This window comes from Plectrocnemia conspersa, unplaced genomic scaffold (genome assembly GCF_051122295.1).
Source record: "Plectrocnemia conspersa isolate PC_06_02 unplaced genomic scaffold, ASM5112229v1 ptg000008l, whole genome shotgun sequence".
Classification (NCBI taxonomy): Eukaryota; Metazoa; Arthropoda; class Insecta; order Trichoptera; family Polycentropodidae; genus Plectrocnemia; species Plectrocnemia conspersa.
The window spans coordinates 116,488-138,943 of NW_028277172.1; the positions used below are offsets into that span (position 1 = coordinate 116,488).

At 31.8% G+C, this 22,456-nt stretch overlaps 1 protein-coding gene across 2 annotated transcripts in view; it reads right to left on the minus strand.

Annotated features, from left to right (window-relative positions):
- The window catches only part of Nrx-1 (Neurexin 1), a 209,084-nt gene that overhangs the window by 16,629 nt on the left and 169,999 nt on the right, over positions 1 to 22,456 (minus strand). For both annotated transcript variants that reach the window (XM_088189849.1, XM_088189848.1), the window contains 2 exons: positions 8,680 to 8,838; positions 2,652 to 2,804 (listed from right to left, as the gene is read on the minus strand). In XM_088189849.1, the coding sequence (XP_088045975.1) occupies positions 2,652 to 2,804; positions 8,680 to 8,838 (312 nt within the window). The remainder of the gene's footprint in view (positions 1 to 2,651; positions 2,805 to 8,679; positions 8,839 to 22,456) is intronic.

A 22,456-nucleotide genomic window follows, 5' to 3' on the forward strand; every position in this document is an offset into this window, starting at 1 on the left:
ATAGAAAAAATAATTCATATTAATATTTTTTTTAAAAATAGTAACTCGCAAAGTAGGTTTTAAATTAGCTTGATTCACATATAAATTGAGTCAGTTTTAAAAAAACAATACAAACAAATTGCTTAAAAAGTATGCTAAAAATATGGATCAAAAAAGATTTTAAAATTAACTTATAAAATATAAAAAGTCAGTAACTCAAGAGCACGTACAAGAAAAATGCGAATATGACATACCCTAATAAACCATACATAAGAAGCAAAAATATGATATTAAAACTTGTTTTATAAATTAAAAAATAATTTTAAGTAACATTCTTAAAATAATGAAATATTCACAGCTTTATTTTTTATTAGCTACTACAAAAAATATTTTATAAATAATTAAAACCTCTTGTATATGATTTATTGTTGTCCTTAAAATTCCTCACAATCAAGATAAGAAAATTCCTGAAATATGAAAGATAGAATAGGGCTACAGGGCCGCAGGTGGACCAAGAAAATCTGAAATTGGACGCTGCAGGAGCACTCTAAGATGGGGTGATTTATCACTGAAGGGGCGAATTGCGAGTGCCATTAAGGTATATGAGTGATAGGGTAATATATTGCAATATTAACATTAATAGATGGTTAGTTACCTATGAAATTCTAGTACACGTTAGGCAGATAATTAATTTAATGATTATAATGGTAATTAATCATTTCAAATAGGTATATATAATATATTAATACATACAAGTCTATTAATATTGAATCAGGTTTTGCTAGCTCCCTACGACACATTACCGTAGATTTGCGTATTTTCTTCTTACTGTATAATATATTATGTATATTATTTATAATAATAGTAAGCGTACTATAAACATTGAGGCCAAGGGTTCTTAATCTGCGCAGTACGTCATCCCTTGGGAGAAATGGACAATTTTCATGTCCTCTTGATTTTAAATGGTTATATCTGTATATACTAATACAACTAAATGGCAAAAAATTAATATTATATATATACTTAAATTTTAGTTTAACGTTTTTTTTTTAAATATAATCAAAAGACTTCAACGATTTTTTATTAAGAAAAAAGCTTTCGGTACAACTCCACTCATTAGGTTGTTTTATAAAATTATTAAAAACTCATTCAGGCCTTTCTCTTGCATGTATGTATATTAAAAAAATAAAGGTTAAACTTTTCGCGTCCTTTTTGAACTAGGCGTTCCTCTTAGTTTGGAAACCGCTGAACTAAGATAACCATGTTTTAACCATGAAAATTTTCATTTTTTAATAATAGTATAACATCAAAAATATCCAGACACCCTAAAATTTTCGAGGCGTACATTGTAAGTTCTTTCCAAAAAATAGGTTAGAAAGCAAACAGTTAAATAGCTACTATTATAGGTGAATAGTAATTAATGGTATGAAATTTATCACATTGATAATTTTTATATTGCTACGCAGCATAATTGGACATTAGAGCAAATCTAATGCTTGCACTACACTCTCTGGAAGTTGTCCGAACCGAAGTTCAACTGAAGTCGGCCAAGGTCGACGTACGTAATGACGTCCGGACGGCGGCTTCCGTCACGTACAGCTGGCATATTTGCGCGCGTTCGAAAAATGTGCCAAATAATCGCAATTTTTAAATTGTCATATTAATAAAATTACGCTACTGATAATTATAAAAGTTTGTGTGGGCACTCACCAATACAATATCAGTGAAAACTTTTCGGTCGTAAATATTCAATTTACGTAAAATCTTTATCGGCTTTTGCAAAATGCCATAAGGCATAAAAATGATACTTCAGAATACGAACACCACATCTGTGACTATCCTAGAATTTGTCGCCATCGATTCTAAATAAGAATTCGTTATGGTGTGGCATTTATATAAACCGATCTAGGAAAATACACAAGAATATTCGAAACGATTTTTTTTAACAAAATCAAGTGTCACTAATTATTTTTTAATTATTTAATTTTATATGAAAAAAAATATAATAACGATATCTTTAAGAAGAATATACTATCAAAAATATAATTAATCCCTTTTGGTGCGCTAAAATATTCAAAGATGTCAGTAAGAGTCTGTTGAAGTCCCCGATAAGCATAACTTGACCACGTGACCACGATGCAGCGCTCGACGTGCGTGTTAACCATAGGACGCCTGTGCGCATACTGAAATTGAACCGAGCTACACGTTCTTTCTCAGTTTTCGAAAAACCATATCATTATCTCTCTCACTCTCGTCACTTAACACGCGAGAGAGCGAAAGAGGAAGTATCTCACCGCTCGCGCTCGAAAGAGCAGCTCCGACTTCGGTCCTTTTGCCGACAATGTTCGGAAGCGTTCGAAGTTGGCCACGTCCACTGAATTCCCCTCACTTTACCTCCCGTTCTCGGTAACCTCGGACAACTTTCGAGAGATTTTAGAGCGGGCCGAACCGAACTCGACCGAAGTAAGCCACTATATTCTCCGTCCTTGGCCAACCTTGGCCAACTTCCAGAGAGTGTAGAGAGTGATTTATGCTATTAATCGTTTGTATTGTTATCTGTTGCATTGTACCACTCAATTCAATATGTATGTAGAAATATAAATGTATATAAAAAGGAGTTAGGAGTACCTTAAAGTAAAAGTATGTAAGTAATACAAAAAAATATATAGTACCAAATGAGAGTCCCTGGTGGTGAATGAGACAGGATCGGCAGTGTCTCCAGAAGAACACGCGTATTCTACGGCTCCGGTGACGCTGATCAATTTGCTTCCAGTCCTCGCCAAGTCTATCAGATTCAGCCTCAGGGTGTCAGCCGAAAACTCCACCTGGAAAATCACCAATTGGTAACAATTGTAATTGCGAAATTGGTTAATCCGGGCCATTAAGGCCGGTACGAGGCATTAATTATGAGAGTATAATCGCACTCGGGCTTTGGATACCATGTGGTGCTTAGCCCGGTTGTTCTCAACCTATTAAGTTGCTAATTAAATTCAGTTTTTATGTGTTATTTTTTAATCAGTTAAGAAATCATTTTTTATAACACTGTTCCACGGTCGTAAAAAAATCATTTATAAAAAATGTATATATCAGTGATGTGCGATGTAACGCATGCCTTAGGTTTGTAATACTGATCTAAAAAATACATATTTTTATATATTAAAAATATATTATTCTACATAATCAAATTCATGTAATTTTAATTAAATACATTAATTGATATCAAACTCAATTGTATTTATATAATTCATATATGTACATTTAGCAATAGCAAAGCATTGTCGGATCCGCTAGTATAATAATAAAAGTTACCTATCCCCATCCACAAGACGTACACCTCGTGTCAAATTCTATCAGCAAAGTCACAGGGTTACATAATCGATAATGCCATTTTTTTTAGCTCCAACTTGCCCAGAGAGAGTCCCAGCTGTCTGCCGAGGTTAAGAACTTGGACATAATATCCGCATCGCTCAAGCTTACAACAAAGGGCTTTTGGGAGATCGCGCACTCCCCGAAGGCTCGAATCTTCCGGATGCGGAGCTTATACCGTCATATTTTTATCCGCATAAAGTTACACCCATGACCGGGATGCGAAAACGGGAATCACCTGCGAAACAAAACCTTGAACATCACACACGCACAGCGTACAACTTCCGGATCGATTTTGAGAACGTTTCGTTTAGGATTAGGCCGCAAATCCGAAACTGATGAAATTCACTCTCGGTTTCCATCGGAATTCAGTTAGGAGAATTAATATTTATAAACGGATCGTTGGCTCGGGTATCCTAGTTGCTTTGTATGTATAAAGGGTGTCTTAGATGTACATAACTTTGAAAAAGTAAGAAGGCATGTCTTATATTATAGATATAACAAATATAGAGACAGAGGCAATTCTTGTGGAGACTTAGCAGCTCTGAGTCTAGAAAATAAAGGCTGTGAAGAAGAAAACGAAATACGTACTGAAACAACTTTTAATAATTAAAAAAATCGCTTAGTTTTAATAATAATAAAAAAATATGTGTTGATATTTAAGATCATCGAGAGCGAACTTGGGCACTGAGAAAACAATGATTCCGGGGCTCATGACGAAAATGGCATTTAATATATTTTTTAACGTCGTAATATAATTTCTTGAATATATAATAATAGGTACGATCATTAGTAAGCTACAAATAAATATAAAAAAATATCCACTTCACTTTAAAATCATACTTTATGCGAATTATTTTAATTAAGCAATAAAAATATCTACTCAAATTATTTTTCTGATCATTATTCGTTTTTTTATTGCTGCTCAAAGTTGCCACATAGTGAACTTCTCGTCCAGGCCAAAAGCAATAAAATTGTGTCATCGCTGTGAAAACATGTTTATATTAAGACTTTTTAAAACAATATTATAAGTGAGAATCAAATAAAGCATATTTAAACCGAACTTTGCCCAATAGGAGAGCGCAAAAACAATTATCCCTTGTCTCAGTGGGAACGATCGTTACCGAGCGTTCCCACTGCGACAGCACCGACACGATTTTATTGCTTTTGACGTGAATTTTTACCTTCTGAGAAGTAATAATTGTTTTTGCGCTCTCCTATTGATCAAAATTTGGTTTGAATATATTCCAATATAGTTTTACTCATATAATATATTTTAAAAATTATTTTTGGGATGGATTCGAGACAGTTTTTTAAAGATTTTATTTTAGGAATAAACACATAAAACTGAATGTAATATATATTTATTTTTTGCATTGAATCTAGCTGTCAATTTACTGATATTAAAATATATAAAAACATTTAATATGTATAATTTAGATGGTACTGTTGTGGATTTTTCGTTATTTCTTTGCTTCTTCCTTAGTTATTCGATCTGAAAATTCAGATCGAATACTTAAATTAACTGCTACTAATTTACATTTCTTGAAAATTTTCTTCATGTCTAATATTTTTAAACGTTCAAAAATAATTTGCAAACAAATTTTAACATAAACAGAGCTGCGTCAAAAAACTACAATCTATCCCTTTGAATAATAATTATGTTTATTGTGAAGGTACTATCTAGAAAGTAAAAGAAAACTTTTGAAGGCAATGTTCCTCTCCTTTTATTTAATATATAATATTTTTAAAAATGGCTTAATGAACTTATATCTGAAATATATCAGTATATATGTATATCTCAAAGGGCCTCCCCCCTTTTGGTGTACCTGGATGTATGATTATGATATCGAAATAAGAGTCCATTTATATTAGTATAGTACGTTACAATTTTTTTACAATGAATATTATTTTCCAGTTTCATGCAATTTTTGCGAGGCATTCCAAAATCAACGACTAGAATTGTATGCAACTAACTTTTGGATTTTACAGCACGATAGCGTAAAAGTTCACACTTTACTAAAAATACGTGAATTTTTTCAAAATAGAAGCACTGTCGTGACACAGATAAAAAGGACATTAAAAGGACGTTTTGATACCTCAAAAATCGCAAAGACAATGATTTACGAATTGTTGTTCTAACGTTGTTATATATGTACATATGTTATGGGAATATTTAAATAGAGAATATCAATATTTAAGCTAAAATAAAAAAAAATATAGCAGTTATAAAAAATAAATAATCTGGCTTTAATATTTATTTTAATGAAAAGCCTAATTCGCAAATAACGAGTAAGATAATTGAAGATTTACAATAAAAATATATTTTTGTAATATCGTCTTACATCACCCACTCTTCGTTTTAAATTTACATATTACATTTTAATGACCAAATAAAATATAACGTTACATAAGCTGTCTTTATAATATCAAATTTTGTTAAATATTAAATTATGTATCTTTCAAAATAAATTTATACGTCAAAATATTACATAATGTCTCTCAGAACGTTCAGTATATATACTCTTGGATAGGCATTTCATATTGTAACGAAATACTAAATAAAAATATCAAATCAGCTTGAGTAAATATTATATAATAATATATAATATACTATAGCTAAATATATTACCAAGTGAAATGTATTGGTTTATGGCAAATTTATTATATATATAGTATGTGCGTAATTGAGGCGAAATTGCTACTCGCGCGGCATGTACAATAATAACATAAACAATATACGTATTGCGTTACCAACGGAATTTATCTTTCGTATAATCAAATAACTCTGATCATTTCCTCGTTAGAAATTGATTTTCCTGCGAGTAATACTTGAAGAAACAAAAGGTTCCAGAAACGAAAAACAAATTTACTCAAGCGTTAATCTTTGCTAATACTCAGATAAAGAGGTCACTTTCGGTATATAAGAAACGATATAAAACGTATTATGAAGATGTAATAACATTGAATGCATAAAAATTAGCTGTTGAAGCCTTTAAATTAACCAAATATTTTTTCTTAATTCGCTCCCTCACTGCTGAGACAGGATAATTTTATTTTGCGCTCTTCTATTAAGCAAAATTCAGTTTAGATGTGCTTTAATTTATTCTCACTAGTAATATTGTTATAAAAAGTCTTAATATATATAATTCTTAATAAAGCTTATAATCGAGCGTTTTCACCGCAATGGCACGATTTTACTGCTTTTGCCCTAGACTGGTTATTCACTATATGGCAACACTGAGCAGCATAAAAAACCACGAATTATTATCTCATAATAATTTTTAAAGCCTAATTAAAATATTTCGCATTATATATGATTTCAGAAAATATTTTATTTCCATAGTTTGATATTATACTATGTATTAAAACTATCTTTACCGATACTACTATGAACTTCTAATATAAGTGGGCTGATCAAAGTATATTCAAACCGAATTTTGATCAATAAGAGAGCGCAAAAACAATTATTACTTCTCAGAAGGCAAAAATTCATGTCAAAAACAATAAAATCGTGTAGGTGCCGTCGCAGTGGGACGGTGACGGCACGATTTTATTGCTTTTGCCGTGTATTTTTGACTTCTGAGAAGGGATAATTGTTTTTGCGCTCTCCTATCGGGCAAAATTCGGTTTAAATATGCTTTATTTGATTCTCATTCGTAATATTGTTTTAAAAAGTCTTAATATAAACGCTTGAGCAACAAATAAAACACGACTAATTATCAGGTAAATATTTTGATTAGATAATTTTAATAATTTTTAATGCCTAATAAAAATATTTCGCATAAAATATGTCGCAGCGATGGCTAATTTTTATATTTATTTATTGCATAGAAGGGGTTAACTTCTACCTATTATTATTTATTTAAGAAATTATATTACGAAATAAAAAATATATAAAATGTCATTTTTGTCATGAGGTCCGGAATCATTGTTTTCTCAGGGCCCTGGTTCGCTCTCGGCGGTCCTGCATACACCAAGATTTCATATTATTCATTTAAAGCGATTATAACTCGACAGTAACTTTTTCATGTTGCTATTCTTGTTTAAAAAAATAACAATATTAGATTTGTGGCGACCACATTTAAAAGGGCAATTGTCTCATTGTTATTGACTATGACCAAAAACGTTTATTCATTAACAATGAGACAAATATCATGGCACAAGAGGGACTTATTTTGACCACACAACACGAGTCGTGAAGAGAATCGCTTTGTGACAAAACTAACCCAATAAATCACCACATTGCAAACCCTTTCCGAAGAATTCGAAAGTCTGGACAAGCAAAAACTTGCTTTCGAAAAGGCACATCCGAAGCGACTGCAGCGATTGGTTAGGAAATCGATGTACAATCGCGATTGGCCAGTAAGCGTGCAACTTCTAAAGGATGAGGAGAGGACAGACGGTCTGAGACACCAGACAAGAGACGGGCAGAGAGCCAGTGACGCAGACGATCCACCTAGCCAGAGAGATAGAGACGATCTACCAGCAGCCATAAAGAGAAACTAGCCACGCGCTCTCACTGATAGACCAGAAGATCACATCTGACACTCACCGCACGCAGCCACAAGAACCCTGAGAATCATCTACGTACATCACCACCTGCGCCACATTCACGGCAGTCGGAAGAAACGTCACGCCGTTAATCGTCCATTTGTCACATGTAAATATAATTTAATAAAGAGTTCATCTAGATTCACACAAGTCAACCACCCCTAGGGCTGCGCCCCCTAAAGCTTCGGGCCTAAAATATCAGTTGAAAGTGCTTCGAGTTATTCGCATAAGTTGCAATTTCCCTAATAAAAAAATTGCATAATTTTTGCTAATTGCTTGATATGCTAGGCAGAAAATCTTGTTTTCTTTCCATTTTCACAGCAGAATTTAGGGTTTGAGACAGTGACTCTTTGTGTGTGGTTGCTACAGTTTCTTTACCAATTCGCTCTCTGAAAAATTTGATAACCTGCAATTGTTACTCAGATTGATTAGATTGGCTTTGAAAACAGACAAATCCAGATTTTAGTTGTTGCAACTACCTTTTCTTTATTTTAAAATTAATTGAATAATTAATTAATTAAAAAAAAATAAAAATATTATCCGTTAATATTTTAAGAGATTTTGCATTGAATCTTTCCTTGAAGCAATTTTATTTTTCAAAATTTTTTAATTGTCATGAAGTTTCAACACAACCGTTGACTTTATCTCCTAGTCATAAAAATCATTAGCTCCAATTAAGATTTAACATTTTACTTTCATAATGAGTTCCATTCTTAATTAAAAAATGCGGTACGTGTAACTAAGAGTTATTATATACGATGTAGTGTGTTTATTTTTTACCTTTTTGAGACATCCAATGAAATTATTGTGCACTCGAGATCCCCGCAAAGCTCTGGGATTCAACGAGCCGGCAACGTTTGCCCTGCTGGATGCCAGCATGCTAAATTGACCTGCCACGTGAGAGTGTTCTGCGTATACATCATCCACCACAACCGAGACCTGTAACAAAGAGAAACATCGTTATTGTCATGGCACACATAGCTATGGTAATAATCTTCCATAGTTTTAGAACGATCTTCGACAAGACAACGAGGCCCGACAGATTAATTCACGGCTAATACATTAACGCAAGACAGCTCCTGAATGATTACCGAGGTAATCACTCTCGGCGAGCATCTGTTGTTTTGAGCAATGCGCTAAATACAGCGCCCCTTTTCGCAGTCTCGTGTTTATTAGCTTAAAATTTCAAGGATTTCTTCGTTAATCAACTGGCAACATTTGTCACGGACGCAGAGTAATTATTGTAATTTTTTAATCTCACTTTATCTTCATTTATAATACAACTATAATTGCTAAAATCACATGATCGATGTTCGACTTTATGATGAAAAAATATTATTTAATAAAAATGTATTTATATTTGGGGTTACGAATATTTTTTATATCAACACATGTTTCATTGTAATGTTTTGCGCGTCTTTTAGCGTTCTCAAACTCCGCCCGTTTCGCGTCCAAGGCTTCGTGTTTATTAGCTTAAAATTTCTCTGCGAATCCCTTCGTTAATTAACTTCCAACATTTGTCACCGGCGCTAAGTAATTCCCAGCCTTTTTTTATCAGCCGCCCAGCGCGAGTTGGCAATAATTTAAGTTTTATAACCGCCGCGCCGTTTCTCCGCGTGAAACCTTAAAACTTTTCGTGTTTTGTACAATTTACGAGCGCCTGCCCCTCTTCGGACTTGAAACTTTTCATTTTGTTTACACACTCACACATTAAAGTATGTGTGTTTTTATGTTTCAAAAAAATATAAACCCTTTACGGGCGACCTAATTTTTGAGACCGCTAGAGTGTCATATGCCTTAATTAAGACGTCGCTTCTGGCGTTTAAATTTAACGAATGTTTTAACTTAAATTATTACACACTGTATATCTACGCTGCGGTGAATTTATGACTTTAGTAACGCAGAGTGTAAAGTGTCGCGTTAAAATCTCATTTTATATTAGCTTCTATATGTATGTAGTTCAATTAATATATATTTAAGGTTCGCCTTTTTATTGCGTCAGATTCAATTCAATATCATGGGATGACGCACGAAAATTACTACGAAATTAAAGGCTTTTCTTAGATTTACACAGTAATACACACTTAATAACGCAAAAGCAGTGCAAATTTAATGAGCTGAAGTCTTAAAAGTTCAGTAAAGATATAATAGAAATAAATCACGATCTTTTCTGTTTGACTCATAAGCAGTAAACAAAAATCTTTGTTAACATAATAACATATAAATTGTGATTCACATAGAAATTTTATGAAAAAAGAAAAATCCAGATAAATTCGCAGTCAAAGAATTTGACGCTTTTAGAATTGCCTATACAGTCACCAGACCTTATTGCAATAGAGCATTCATGGGCAAAATTAAACTAAAAGGCTGCTCAACACAATTGCAAATCAAAAATTACGCTGCAAGAAAAGTTGTATATGGAATGGGGAAAATTGTCTCCATATACCTGCAATTCATTAGTTGATAGTATGCCATAAAGGGTTGCAGCTCTAATTAAAGCTAAGGGTAGGCCTACTAAATATTACAAATAAATTTAAGCCTTGATCAGATTTTTATTTATATTTTCACTATTTTTTAAGATATAAAACATTTATTGGGATACCCCATTATTGTGGCCAAGCCTGTATTGATGTTGTAAGTATAATATATCCCAAAAAAAAATATTTCAAAAGCATTTATTTGTTAAAACGTACTGTTGTCCGACGAATAAAAAATATAGCAGATCACTACACTTTCTGGAAGTTGGCCAAGGTTGGCCAAGGACGGAGAATATAGTGTGTTACTTCGGTCGAGTTCGGTTTTTCCCGCTCTAAATTCTTTCGGAAGTTGTGCAAAGTTACTGAGAACGAGAGGTAAAGTGGGGATAATTCAGTCAACTTGGCCAGCTTCGAAAGCTTCTGAATATTCTCGGCAAAAGGACCGAAGTCGGAGCTGCTCTTTCGAGCGCGAGCATTGAGATAATTCCTCTTTCGCTCTCTCGCGTGTTAAGTGACGTGAGTGAGAAAGATAATAATATGGTGTTTCGCAAACTGAGATAGAACGAGTAACTCGGTTCAATTTCAGTATGCGCGTAGGCGTCTTATGATCAACACGCATGTCGAGCGCTGCATTGTGGTCAAGTGGTCAAGTTATGCTTATCGGGTACTTCAACAGACTCTTACCGATATCTTTGCATATTTTAGGGCAGCAAAATGGATTAATTATATTATTGATAGTATATATGTCTAAGAGATATCGTTTTTATATTTTTTTTATATGAAATTAAATAATTAAAAAATAATTAGTGGTACTTGATTTTGTTAAAAAAAATCGTTTCGAATATCCTTATGTATTTTCCTGGATCGGTTTATATAAATGTCACACCATAACGAATTCTTATTTAGAATCGATGGCGACCAATTCTAGGATAGTCACAGATTCTGAAGTACCTTTTTTATGCCTTAAGACATTTTGCAAAAGCCGACAAAGATTTTGCGTAAATTTAATATATACGACCGAAAAGTTTTCATTAATATTGCATTGGTGAGTGTCCACGTATACTTTTTTAATTATCAGTAACGTGATTTTAATAATATGATAATTTAAAAATTGCGATTATTTGGCACGTTTTTCGATCGCGCGCAAATATGCCGGCTGTACGTGACAGAAGCCGCCGTCCGGACGGCATATGAAATTTGCGACAGTGTGGTCGCTTACTCGTAGTCGTAGTTCTCGGCCGACTTCAGTTTTTATTTAGTTCGAACCACTTCCAGAGAGTATAGTACAGGCATAAAAACAGTTTCAATTGCTTTAGATAAAAGTACGGATGCGTCAGATACTGCACAATTAGTGATTTTATATCTTACAACAAAATCTGTGTTAAAATTAAATAAAAACATTAATAAGTCGCGTGCATCTTATCACCTCCAAATTAAACAGTATCTGTCAGATCTGTTTTTGGAATATAAAAGTGTTACTGTGAAGTAAGATGGAGGCGATATATTGAAACATTTGTATGATTTAAAGAAAGACATTGCATTTATGTAAATTAAGGGATAGATAATCGAGGATTATAAAAGTGATCAGTGAATATGCGATTTAGCATTTTTTGTAGAATTACAAAAATAGGGACAATTATTGCAACAGTTGTATAATATATATATATATATATATATATATATATATATATATATATATATATATATATATATATATATATATATATATATATATATATATATATATATATATATATATATATATATATATATATATATATATATATATATATATATATATATATATATATATATATATATATATATATATATATATATATATATATATATATATATATATATATATATATATATATATATATATATATATATATATATATATATATATATTAAATATGTAAATGTAACACAGTACTTTATTTAATTTAAATATTTTCTCCTTCATAGTATTGAGTTGCGGTTTATGACTTTCCGCACAAAGGAAAATATGTACTGTGAGACTATGAGCAGCGAAACGAAAAACATAACCGTGATCGTAACTAAACTTTGCTGCAGTAACCGCTGTAACATTTTCTACCTGTATTTTTGACGCTATATATCTAAAACTTTACTAGTATTAAATATGCACAAAACATATATAATATTTTGCTAACTTTTTGTCGTTTTCCATATATAATATTTGCGCTGACGGATTTTTTGCCACGTAAAAAGTATATACTATGATTAAGTCAGTAGACTTTCATTGTCCAATCAAGACATTAGCATAGAATTAATTTTTTATCTATAAAAAAAATCGTATGCATTTAACTGTATTAATCTAATTTATAATAATCAATATAATTATTAATTCAGATGTAATTAAATTGTTTTAAAAGCTACATGTAAAATAAGTGCTTTCATAGATCTCTGTGTTTTTTTAATATCCATAGACGTTTTTAACTACAACTAAATTAGTGTATCTTCAAAAACATTTTCTACAGTATGTTTTTAGAATGAAGCTCTTAAGTAATTTAAATATTAATACTAGGACCTTTTTTTTTAAAAACTACGGCAAATTTGATTTTTTAGAAAATAATGTAAATGGTCGTGCGTTGCCAAAAAAAGTACCCTGATTTTTTTTTAATTTTGCATTCTGGGTGCAATATAAATATGAGTACCCATCTAAAGTATATTTACTACAAAACCAGTGATTCAAAACGTGCAGCACGTCTGACATTCGATTCGTACGTACAGAAATTCTGAACAGGATTTCCCACTCCCCGCCGGATTCCGGGAGCATTGTTAAGGTCTCGCCAGTGGAACTCGTTAAACAAGCTTAGTTATGTGTTCAATTAAAACTTGGCGCCTGAGACGCGTTGCTGCACACCGAACTGAGGGGTCCGTTTGACCTCAATTTGGCGACCACCGACATATTTACCGAGGCTCTATTATGAGCTTTTCCGTTTATAATGGCGAGCCGAGCCAACGGGAAATTTTTACGCGGCCGTAAAGCTTCGAAAAGAAAATGAGCAAAAGCTCGACTGCTGTGTGTGTGCTTTTTTACGGTCGACGTGAAAAAATACGCAAAGCTCGGATTAAAAATGGTCCACGATCCCGTCGACGGGGAGCTTTTACGCGAGGACTACGCGTGTTGTGACAGTGTAAAATTATCTTATGTCTTTATTCACCGCGGAATAGTGCCTTCTGAGTACGAATCTCGAGGATATATTAAAAGATATAAGACACTTGAGATATCTCTATAAAAAAGCTTTCGAGTTTTTGTTGTTGCACTGCCACTATAGCACTACAACACAGATGCCATTCGTACTATTTTATACTTATATTTTCTAAGCAGGTATCTTCATCTACCACACTAATGTCTCTTAAATGCAATATTTTATATGTACATTTTAAAATAACTGCTTTTTTCTGCGCAGCAATAAATATTTAAATAATTATTGAATGCAAAAGTTTTCCCTCTATTTAAAATTTATAATAAACTAAACATATTTAAAATCTATACTAAATTTAAAATATTTGAAGTCCATAATAAAATAAAATTTAATTTTTACACTTTGGGAAACACTGCTCTACGATAACGTTAATTTTGTTCTTAAGTTGTTTAAATTTCATTTATGGATTATATTAGTAGTATAATGTGTTCATTGTTTAAGTCTTTATAAGATCTTATTGTTTTTAATTATTTTTCATAAGTAATAATAAAACAATTTAATGACCTAAATGGCGACAAAGAATAGAATTGGTATATATAAACAAAAAGTGAATCATCTCAAGTCAGCAAGTATTATCTATTTAAGAAGAACATTCTACATAAACTTAATGTAACTGAATATCCTGAATTTTTCTGTTCCAAAAAAAAAAAAAAGATTGCACAGGCGAAAATTCGATAAAAAACTATGACGTAGATATCTATTTTGCCACATCAAAATTAAAAATAACCCACTTTTAAATATTTTGACTATCAAATATTGCAGGTATCGATTAGGAAACTACACATTTAGAAGCTGGCTATTGGCTGATATACATATTGCGAATCGTCGTTCGGAACGGAACGATCTAGGTGAATGTTTCTTGATGCAATAATGCTTTTAATTAATTTTGTTTATATACCTTGGTGTAAATAACAACTCAATCACTGTTCTAAATTTTATCACCGATTATTAAATTAATTTAAAAATGCAAATATTTGAATCCTCGCCAATATATTATGTCATACCAAATTATTATATTGTGTTTAGTTTTTAATTATTATACATTATTTAAAAATAATTTTTAGAAGCCATGAGCAAGCAATAAGATGACCACGCAAAAATGAAAGCAATCTTTTTTAGTTAATAACTAGTCGCGAAAGATAGTATCCCCAAATATTAATAAATAAAAATATGTTTTATGAGCATGTTTTAATTGATATTAACCTCAATCCTGAGCATTCGAGTAATTATATTTAGACAAATCTAACGAATATGTACATTAAATCAGAAGCAATGATAGTGTTCATGTATTGTAAAATGAAAAACTTACTTTTCGGCCTCGGTGCTCCAAATTTGACGATTTCAACACGAAGATTGTTTAATGATTCTTTATATAAATTAATTAATGTATTCTTCTAATCCTCACACACATTTTTTATATATTTAATTTGCAATTTTAATGTTTATATTCAGTTAAATCGAACAACGCACAAAACAAAATAAAGAAAATTATTGTTGCTTAGCAAAATTATTTAATACGGTTGTCAGGTTACTGTGAGCCATTTTGTTTTATATTTGAATGTTTATTTTTTATTGGTCGAAACAACAGAATCGAAAATAAATTTTTATTAGTATTCAAATATAATATTATAATTAAATATGTTTCCTTTGTTTACGCGTATTATATATACACCGTTCATACAAAGCGATACGATTTATAAATAAAGTAAAAAGGGTTGAGCTGATTAAAAATCGATTTAGTGTCTAGTTAATAGTGTGGATGCTGAAAGATATTATAGTAAAAACTAATCGTCGTAATAATCCAAAAGAAGCATATGTGAAAACATGCTACATGGTTAGTTTTAATAAATTTTAATTTGAACTTCAATTTTTATTTTAATGTCTTTTGTCTTTGCCATTTTTAAAAAACGCATTTCAAAGGTTCAGATGATGAATGTGTGTATAGTACTTAAAGTAGTTAATTGCTGTGTAATTTGTAAATTGTTTGTATGTATATATTAATTATGTTACAATTTATTAAAATTTTCTGTTTTTTTAAATTAACGTTATCGGTACAAAGGTAAAATTTTATATTTAAGCGTTTCTAATTATATCCATATCTAATTAGCAAGATTTCGAAAGCAATTTGGTCCACTATTTGTATATTACTTTGATCATGCTTAAAATAAACACATTAAACTTTTTTTGTATTTATCCGCCTGAGGTCTTACAGAACCATTTGAATTCACAAAGCTTGTTTAAATATATACTTTTACTTAAACGTTAAATGTTAAGGTAGGTTATATTTAGAATTTAATTTAATAGCAAATCAAGCTGTCAGTTTATCCGGCGTCAAATTTAGATTTTAAGACACTCTGTAATTGATTTATTGTTCTACCGTAACGCTAATAAATTCAATTGGATGTTTTGAACGAAGAGTGGTGTAAATTGGTGCTCGATCACATTTTTTGTTGTTGTTTGTTTGTTGTTTTCGGTTTTTATATACGTATTAATAAAAATCATGTGATGAAAAGGCATATGTTCTTCCCGCCCCGTGGCCATTAATTTTGAATGAGCCATAAATTTCAATTGCTATCGAAAATAAAAACGTCCCTAAAAACTCAAAAAGTATAATCTGATCATCCAGGCGATATATCATTTTTTTGGGCGCGACGTTGACAGAGTGATAACGGAACTGCGTACAATCCAAATTTGGATTGGGGCAATGGAAAAAATAACTAATTTCCCTTCGGAAAAACGATCGCTAAAGGACGGCGATGCAAAGGGGTTGAATCATTTATGTGCCGGAACGATTTGTTATTGGAATCGACTAACGACGATAGAGACTTTTCGCACTCGTTTTCCGTTGTAGATTGTCACAAAAACGTAAATTATAGCGCGTTTTTATAGCATGTATAATAAAACAAATCTACAATCTAAATTCTTTCTCTTTCTAGTCCCTCGCTCATTGATGAAAGCCGTGATTTATTCATGTATATTGGTAAATGACTAACTTCAGATGTTTTATATTATTTTTTTATTTGATTCGACCATCAGTGATTTGTTAACTACAAGCCTTTTTGCTCTAATTGTATAAATATCAAAGACATTGTTTTTATACAAACAGTCGACAGTTGTTTTTTAAATAGTCACTGAGCCATTTTTCTAGACACTCATTAAACTTATTTTAAGTTAACTCTGAGACGTCTTTCTTAATTAGGTATAAATTAAATTGCATTATTTGAATGTTATATTTAATTATTTTAAATACCATTTATTTTAATTATACATTTTTTTTAGTTAAAGAACACTTATTACTATTGAAAATTAGTAAATGAATAATATACTATTTATTTTTTATTAAAATGTTTAAATTTCTAATATTAGTTGTATAAGCATTATAGTCAATAAAACAGCAAAGACGGTAAATAAATCATTATTATAGAAACAAATTGATTTATTTAATATAAAAAGTATCACTTAAAAATAATAGTGCTCTTCGAATTAATCCTTTTAATCGCAGCAATATTGGATTGCAATTTCTATTTGTTAGTGCTTTCCGTTTAAAGCAGCGATTAAGATATAGAATGACCGGAAAATTGCTTTGTGTAATGGCAAGGCACATTTAATCCGAACAATTAATTACTTCTTGCAAGAGTTTTAAATGATACTTTTTTTCGAAGAGCGAGGGTTGAATTAGTATACGTTAAACTTACCGTTCGTATTATATAAATACTGCTACACTTAAAGCACGATCTAATTAAAATTATGTAAGTAATTAGGTAGGTACCTTCATATATAAAATTGTATTAGTTTAATATATGCAATGACTCATAAATAAAGCTTTTAAAATTATACATTTTGCATATAAACCAACCCGAATAAATTGCGACAGATACTTCTGTTTATGTCTAAAATCTTTGATTCATTTCTAAAATATATACAATATTAAAATATTATATAACTGAGCCAAATTCATATATATATATATATATATATATATCTAATCAATAACCAAAATTTTGTATACTGATAAATATAGAGTTCCATCAAGCGTATACTTTATACATATACGTGACTAACGTTATTGACAAAGTTTGCAGACGCGTAAATTCAAAACTAATTGCACCTTACCAAAATTAACTTTACGGTTTAGGAGTTAACGCAGGCGTGTAAGTGCGTATTCAAAAATTTTGTTCGTGTGTAACTTTTTATACGGTTCGATAGTGTGCGTGTAATTAATTAGCCGCAAAAGTCAAAGTCCAACAACGTAGCAAAGTCTCGTAATAAATTCAATTCCCAATCGATGAGTAGCAGAGGCTATAACTTTTCGTTAGATTATTCAGTCGCTTTGTTAGAATCTTATCTGATTATTACGGCTGTGAAAAATGTATAATTAAATGTGTTTAGGACATAAAAAACATAAATCAACAAGTGTCACAGTGGACAATAATAATTTATTATTGAATCGTAGATCATTATCTAGCTCAAAAATATACAAAACCAAAACAATTACACGGTGTATCAAAACCTTAGATACTGTTCCATATATAATTTACAATGAATACGTATTACCAGTGAAAATATATGTTTGTATATTATATCGAAATACATTTTCACTAGTAGATATATATTTTTACTATTCAAAATATAGTTTATCCGTAAAATTATACGCTGCTCTAAGCTGCCGTTTGACAGGCGTTAAGTGAAAAATTTTCGCTGACATTAAATTAGCTTGATACATTTTAACTGGCTGGTTAGTAAAATTATATTTATACTAGTAAAAATATAACATCACTGAAAAATAAAAATTCAAACTGTTTAAATATTTTTGAGAACATTTTCTAGTACGTATGTATATTGAATGAGGCAAAGTGTTTTTTGTCGATGTATTGCTAATAAAGTTTCGCTAGTAGTAATAAAATAGTAGTGGATTATATATAGCACAAACCACAAACACTCTTTATAATTTTCTGTAGCCGTAATATCGGTTTCGTGAAATGCTTTAGAGATTTATTTTTGTAAAGCCATTGTGTAGACTGCTTTTGTCATTTATATAAAGGATCGAATTTTTATTGTACTTTACAATACGATGAAAAAATAAATCGTTTCTGTTGCATAAAATAAGCGTAGAACAAACTTCGTAAAGCATCCATTTTTCAAATATTTTAGGATTTTCTAGCTGTTAAAGTGATACAGAAATGTTCTGATTCAACTAACGCTTTAAGTTCATCATTGTAACTGAAGAAGGACACCTAGTTTCTCATATGCTCGTCCCCAACACGTTTTTATTGGGCAACCGTTGCACTTTACGTTGTTTAAAAGTACTCACAATAAAAAAATTACAAACAGTTTTAAATGCTTCACTATAGCTGTTTTCAACATAGTAATGCCTGCACTACTCTCTGAAAGTTGTCCGAACCGAAGTTACAACTGAAGTCGGCCGAGACTTCAGTTGTAACTTCGAGTAAGCGACCACACTGCCACAAATTTCATATGCCGTCCAGACGGCGGCTTGTGTCACGTACAGCGCGCGATCGATAAATGTGCCAAATAATCGCAATTTTTAAATTGTCATATTATTAAAATCACGCTACTGATAATTATTAAAGTTTGTGTGGGCCCTCACCAATACAATATCAGTGAAAACTTTTCGGTCGTAAATATTCAATTTACGCAAAATCTTTGTTGGCTTTTGAAAAATGCCATAAGGCATAAAAATGATACTTCAGAATACGAACACCACATCTGTGACTATCCTAGAATTTGTCGCCATCGATTCTAAATAAGAATTCGTTATGGTGTGACATTTATATAAACCGATCTTAGAACATACATAAGAATATTCGAAACGATTTTTTTCAACAAAATCAAGTACCAATAATTATTTTTTAATTATTTAATTCTATATGAAAAAAAATATAATAACGATATCTGTTAGAAGAATATACTATCAAAAATATAATTTATCCCTTTTCGTGCCCTAAAATATGCAAAGATGTCAATAAGAGTCTGTTGAAGTCCCCGATAAGCATGTGGTATTATAACTTGACCACATGACTACGATGCAGCGGTCAACATGCGTGTTAACCATGGGACACCTACGCGCATACTGAAATTGAACTGAGTTAGTCGTTCTATCTCAGATTTCCAAACACCATATCATTATCTCTCTCACTCTCGTCACTTAACACGCGAGAGAGCGAAAGTATTTTACCGCTCGCGAACGAAAGAGCAGCTCCGACTTCGGTCCTTTTGCTGACAATGTTCGGAAGCGCTCGAAGCTGGCCAAGTCGACTGAATTACTCTTACTTTACCTTCTGTTCTCGGTAACCTCGGACAACTTCTGAGAGATTTTAGAACGGGCAGAACCGAACTCGACCATAGTAACCCACTATATTCTCCGTTCTTGGCCAACCTTGACCACCTTCCAGAGAGTGTAGTGCAGGTATAAAGATTTAAGATAAAATATTATAAAAACTGATAAAGCTGGTATTGCGTTAAACCAAAACCGATAAATAATAATAAAATTATGCTACCATAATAATAATACATATATAATATTATATATAATTCTAGATATGTTGTCGCTTAGGAAACATCCTGTAATATTATATTTTTTTTATAAAAAATGTCTGACATACTTATCAAACATTACGACAATGTCAACAATCTCGCTACCTTCATGCAACAATTTTGAAAATTCTTTTCTGAGATAAGTCGCTCTAATATATTTGTTCCTATATTATTCACATCCAAGACGTAGAAGTCGTATTTGCAGACAATTAAAAATTTACACTTATTTACATTTAGCGCTCCTGAGGGTGCACTCACCACTTTGACCCCTTTGCCCTTGTGCGCCAAATCTCACATTCGCAAATATAAAACCTCGCAATTTTACACACGGCGCACGCGGTTCAGATTCGCCGTAATCTTCGGAATGGATTACGGCGTCGACGTGTGTATATATGTATATACATATATACATACATATAAGTATTTATAGCGGAAATTTTTATTATTTCGCTTAGCGGGCTTAACCCTCCGTTAGTCGCTGTGCTTAGATTACAACGCATTTGGTTGGCTTATTTCAGTTTTGAATATTGTAAATATGAGGCTTATAAAAGCAGTGGTTTTCTTAAAAAACATTGATACATATAGATTTAATATTTTTAGCTAAAAACCGCCTAAAAGTATTGAAAGTTTATTAATGGCAAGTGATTATGTTAAAAGCATTGACTATAGATTTTAATGTTTTTTTGGAATATATAATAGTTTAAATCCGTTTTTATTTTAAAAAAACATTAGGGTATTAATTATATTATTTTTTTCTTGAGTGACTCTTATTTTTTAGAGACAATCATAATTGGACAATAGAAAGCTTATTTGTATTTATTCCTAACTTCCATAATTCTCTATATTAGCATAGACCGCATAGAACACGAGTTTATAGTAAATATTCTCTGTCGTTATGACAATCCTTTTGTGGTGAAGCGGTTACGAATATCATGAATCACCACATCCGTGTCATTTCCGAAAAGTACAATACGACCTTGGATGAGCGAACGTCGCTTTCTAAAGGCGTAGACGTGTTTCGCCGTTCTACAAAGCGACTGCAGGCTGAAAGATCATTGCACATATGCAATTGCCCAGCAATCGTTATGGCGCTAAAGTATATAAGCACTTAAATTTATGGATTACAGCTTGTCATTTAAATATAAAATGTTTTAATATTTAAAAATTATGTAACATATTGCGACTAACGAAGGGTTAACCTTTGGGTTACAGGGTGGTTACGAGCATCTTGCAGCAAACCCACCGACCCCCCGAAAATTTCTTCGGTCACATTTCACGGCAACCGACCTTTGTAACGCCCCGTTGTAAATATTACGCGGTGCGATCGAAAAGTTTCCGGATTAATTAGCGGCGTCGGCGAGCATGCATAAACATCGATCGATACCTTTAATGTCGTAGTTGTTTGGTGTCAGTTTTATTTTATGTGTAATATAATGATGATAATCGTAAAGGCGATTATGGTGCGGCGAAGGATCAATAAACGTTTTTATGGTGGAACTTTTTTTTAATGTACTTTTATTATGTTTACGTTATGGTCTCGTACCAGATCGTAAACGCTGTGAATATAATATTATAAATTAGAATATGCCATTACCTTGGACCATTATACAAATTACTATTTTCATATTAAAATAAGTGAGGTATGGTTATTATTGAAAAAACTAATCACATGTACACACTTATATCTAATGCTGCATAGTCAGTTCGATTACTAAATTGCCACACAGTCTACGACTATCATAATTTGTAATAAAAGCGTTTTTATCGATATTTTATAGTGTCATTTTTTCTTTAGCATCAATTCCACATACATTCTTTAACTCTATCGGCGAGCGGTAAAACTAGCAATAATATATTTTATCGACCCACTCACGCAACTTTATGGCCGCGCCGTGCCTAATCGGCCGCGGTCGAAAGAATCGCCTATCGATCGGTTCGAACGCAAACACGTACATACATATATGTGGATATATACAAGACGTGGTAAATTTTAAATCCAAACGCCGACGCTTAACTCACCTGTGTGTATAGGTCAATGTTTACCTATATATTACTCACGTTTTCCAAAAACCTCTAACTATAGCTATACCGGCGTGTAAACCGTCGTTGGGGTTCAATGAGGCGTGTCGCCTTACGTTCAAACCAACGACGATCGAACCACTCTGATAAGTTGGCTAAGGTGAAAAAATTACAATAATCGCGAATATAATGGAGCGAATAAGGTCGGGATTATTAAACGTGCAGTTAAATCGACAATCTTGAAAAAATATCTAAGTAGTATAACTCTGATAA